The sequence below is a fragment of the Alligator sinensis genome, unplaced genomic scaffold (genome assembly GCF_000455745.1).
Source record: "Alligator sinensis unplaced genomic scaffold, ASM45574v1 scaffold1185_1, whole genome shotgun sequence".
Lineage (NCBI taxonomy): Eukaryota > Metazoa > Chordata > Crocodylia > Alligatoridae > Alligator > Alligator sinensis.
In genome coordinates, this window is record NW_005842900.1 from 503,384 (window position 1) to 507,333 (window position 3,950).

The following is a 3,950-nucleotide window of genomic DNA, read 5'->3' on the forward strand; positions in this document are numbered from 1 at the left end:
TCTCCATGACAGATCTACCTGCTGGGGAGGGAGGGGTGTGTGTGCGTGTGCTAGCACACACACACTCAGCCCCCCCAAATAATATTTTCTCCCTCTGTCTATGGCCTCTAATATATCAGCATTTTCCTCAGCAGCATTAGTTGAACATCATGAAAAAAATACTTTAATGAAATTAGAATAATTACTGCTTTTTTTTCCTTCTAACTCTCCAGATGTATAATTGCTACAGAATATAATCCAGTTGAATGTTTCTGGATGCATACTGTACTAATATACAAGGTGTGTTTAAATCTCATCTCTATTTCTTTCTTGTCTCCCTCTCCCCTGGCTCTGTATCTATAGGAGCCCTCCTTAGCTCTGAAATGTTTGTCATCCTCATGCTGTATCTCTGGCTTGGAATTGGACTGGCCTGTGCTGGCTTTTGTTGCCACCAGATGCTGTTGATCCTGAGAGGGCAAACTCGATACCAGGTGCGGAAAGGGATGGTGGTAAGAGCCCGGCCCTGGAGGAAGAACCTGCAGGAGGTCTTTGGGAAGAGATGGCTACTAGGACTTCTCATCCCTGTGCTAAATGTGGGAAGTGACTATCACAGGCAGAAAGACAAGTAACAAAATACACACACTTGCCACATGCATACACACTTCTACTTTCTCCCATGCTCTGCTGAAACACTCCAGAGTTGGACTCTTCCATCTCTCAGCATAGCAGCCTCTGTGAGAGGAAGGGAATGGCTAGCAAACTGATTAGATGTAGCGTATTACCAAGGAGATCACAAACCATGTAGATGAAGAACTGCTACAGCTTTGTAGATGTATTGCTGCACCTGTGTACTTGGCAACCGTCTCTGAACTATTTGTAATATTATAGTCAGATCCTCCTGTGGGCTTCTGCTTCCCTTCTTCCATCTCTCCTCATTCTTCTCCAGTCCCTTTCCCTCTACTACCCAGCCTATGCCTTCACCCACAACTTGCAGCTGGGGCCTCCTGATAGTCTATGTCATCATAAGTAGACTGTCAGTAAAATGTGTGTTCTGGTGAGGGGATTCATAGTATGGCCCTTGGAGCTTTATGCAGCTTAAAGTGACCCTGAGATAGAAACAATAGTTTAATAATAAAATGCAATGCAACCAAGTGCTCTAGGGGCAGGATATGCAAACTACTAGGAAGGTATAGAGAGCCTGTCTCCATAGCCTAGAAGGTAGGGGATAGAAAGGACTTATCCTGTTATAGTCCTTGATCTCTTCCTTCCACAACTATGTGAAGGGGTAGATGCTAATAGACTGATTATCTGACCAGTCAGGATTACTGTTCTGTTAGCTGCTTTTAAGGATGACCCTTCTTTAGCCCTTTTGCCCTGTCCTTTGCCTCATGATGACACAGTCCATAGTGTAGCAGTTATCTTGACTCAAAGGACCAGCAGAGGGATCAAATAATGGGCCTCAGACTGAATAAAGCACAGATACAGGGGAAAGAGACTGTGAGTGTGAATGAAAAAATGAGAAGTATTTGAAAGTTTGGTTCTGTGTGAGTGAGAAAGAAAGGTGTATGCATATACACTGGGCTGGGAGGAGGGAGTAAGTGACCACACTCATGGTGAGAATGGGTATAACATAGCAAAAGCTGATATAACATGGTTCTTTCATATCTAGTGGTGTGAAGAGTTCACACCCTTTATGGAACACAGAAAAGTTTTCCAAATGCCAGGATACTTATTATCATTTTGTATTAGCATTTAAAAAAAATAACACCCAAAATTATTACCTCAAATGTTCCTGCCACATCCTCTCTATAGATAGGCTCTTTAGGACATTTTCCCTAAACTAAATATAGAAGAGTAAATTCATCATATTATAACTCCATTAAGGAGATTAATTTAATTACTGTCAGCCCAATGTGTAAATTAACTTCCAATCACAGAAGACCTCATCATATCACTGGTCAGACACCATACTTAATAGGTGCCTTAAAAGAGAATACCACCACATTAAAGAAATTATCTCAGTGCTTTATTCCCAAAGAGTTATAATTAAAAGTTTCTGTTATGGTCAGCTTTGCATCAGCCAATAAGGACCAGGAGTGAATCCACTGCTTCAATCAGATAAGCTGGAGGGGGTGCTGTTTAGCAACTAAAGCTATATTTCTCCCTTAAGTAGCAGGTTCAGTCCAACCCAGGGCGAGAAGCAAAATACCTGCTATCCTGTGTTTCTCACACAGCAGCGTAGAACTGTCATTCTTATCGGGTTTGGAATTATCCCTCATACAGCTTCATTTTGATCTGAATGTGTACACAAGTAATATGCTGAAAAAAATAACTAGTTGAGTAGATAGAACACACGTAAAATATATTCCTCCCATACTGAATGTGTGTTCGCATGAACACACCACTAACAACTTATGTAATATACTGTATTTTCATTTATAAGGAACAATAAAGTGTTTTGATTTTCTAAGTTATTTGCTGGAAATTGTGGTCTTTTACAGCTTTTTTGCTGTATATGTGTGCATACATGTGTGGATATGTTTATGAAAGTTGGTTAAACACAGTGGTTAAACATGTGTGCCTGTTTAACCACCACGTATGAATTGTACAAAGAAATTCAAGTTATTTCCCTGTCTTTGCCACTGATGCCACTGTGTGACTTTGATCAAGCCGTTTCTCCCTCTACTGCAGTGTCCCCATCTGAAAATGGATCTAACAACACAAGAAGGCTGTAAGATTTTGTTTGTCAAGTGCTTTGAAATACTCAAATGAAAGGAGCTAGCGATGAGTAAAGGGTTGCTACCTTTACCATTATCATCCAGAGATAACACGTTGAAGTGAATTACTCCTTATCATACCTATACAGGAAAATGGTTCACCTTTAAGATCTCTTGCCTATATAAACACATTTATTGTTTCAGACAGTCACCTTGTCACTGGAGTGTGAGCCAACATATTATGCCAAACACCTAGCTTTGGACTTATTCCCAGTATTATTCTCATTCCACTGACTAGCTAATCCAACTTCCTTTTCTCTTCACTGATTTTTTTTTTATATTCTTAAAGGAAAGAAGCTTCCAAGATTTCAGCCAGTAGCTTCTTCCTGTCAGCACAAATTATGTTATGGAATCCTCACCTTCTGCGTTTGGCATTTGATTGGCACTGCTGGTTTGGGCATATCACTGCCTGTAGACATGCTGCTTCTGACTGTCATTTCATCAGTTGTCACATGCTAAGAAGGTTGGTGTCAACTCAGAACTTAGATGTAGGATTGTCCAAGGAAAATCCAGGTATTTCACAAAAATAATGCTACTAATCAGTAAATATCACTCTTCTGTCCAGCTCAGAGTTGAATACTTAACTGAACCTAGTGCTAAAGGGAGCTACAGTGATAGAAAATCTGGACTATTTGTAGTCATTAAAAAACCCACAAAATTTTTAGCAAGTGTTAGTTCAGGATTAACAATCAAAATCCAGTTTGAGTGATTGCATTGTGTCTGTCACAAACCCATCTGTCGCGGTATCCCTGGAGCCCCAAGTTTCTCTCTGCTGTCCTGCTGCTTGTCTGAAGGAACGGAATGAGGTTTGCCCTGGGTAACCCTTTATCCCTGCAAGCTTCAGGTCCACTGCCCTTAAATTGGAACCATAGTTACAGCAGGGGATTCTTTGTTGGCTCCAGGTGGTTTCCTCTTGGGTTGTGGAAACAGTCTAGGTCCCTCTTTGTAGAAGTTGTAAAGGGGCTAGTCTGCAATATCACTTGTCCAGAGATCATGCTTTACCACAAGCAGTCAGTAAGGTAACAAATGATTTATTACATAGAAAAGAACAGCACATGAAAAGTTGACCTCATAGGCTGAAGACAAAACAAAAAGATAGTCCCACCTCTAATGTTGCTGCAACCTAGTCCTTCAGAGAGTCCTGCCAGTCTGTCCAGAGATTAGCCTTCCTGATGATTCTGTCAGCCCTGACTG

The 3,950-nt window shown here is 41.0% G+C and overlaps 1 protein-coding gene across 2 annotated transcripts in view; it reads left to right on the forward strand.

Moving 5' to 3' along the window:
• ZDHHC22 (zinc finger DHHC-type containing 22) overlaps positions 1–2,420 on the forward strand; it is an 8,323-nt gene extending 5,903 nt beyond the window's left edge. For both annotated transcript variants that reach the window (XM_006035958.2, XM_025192183.1), the window contains one exon: positions 343–2,420. In XM_006035958.2, the coding sequence (XP_006036020.1) occupies positions 343–608 (266 nt within the window). In that variant the 3' untranslated portion in view covers positions 609–2,420. The remainder of the gene's footprint in view (positions 1–342) is intronic.
• The last annotated feature ends 1,530 nt before the right edge of the window (positions 2,421–3,950 follow it).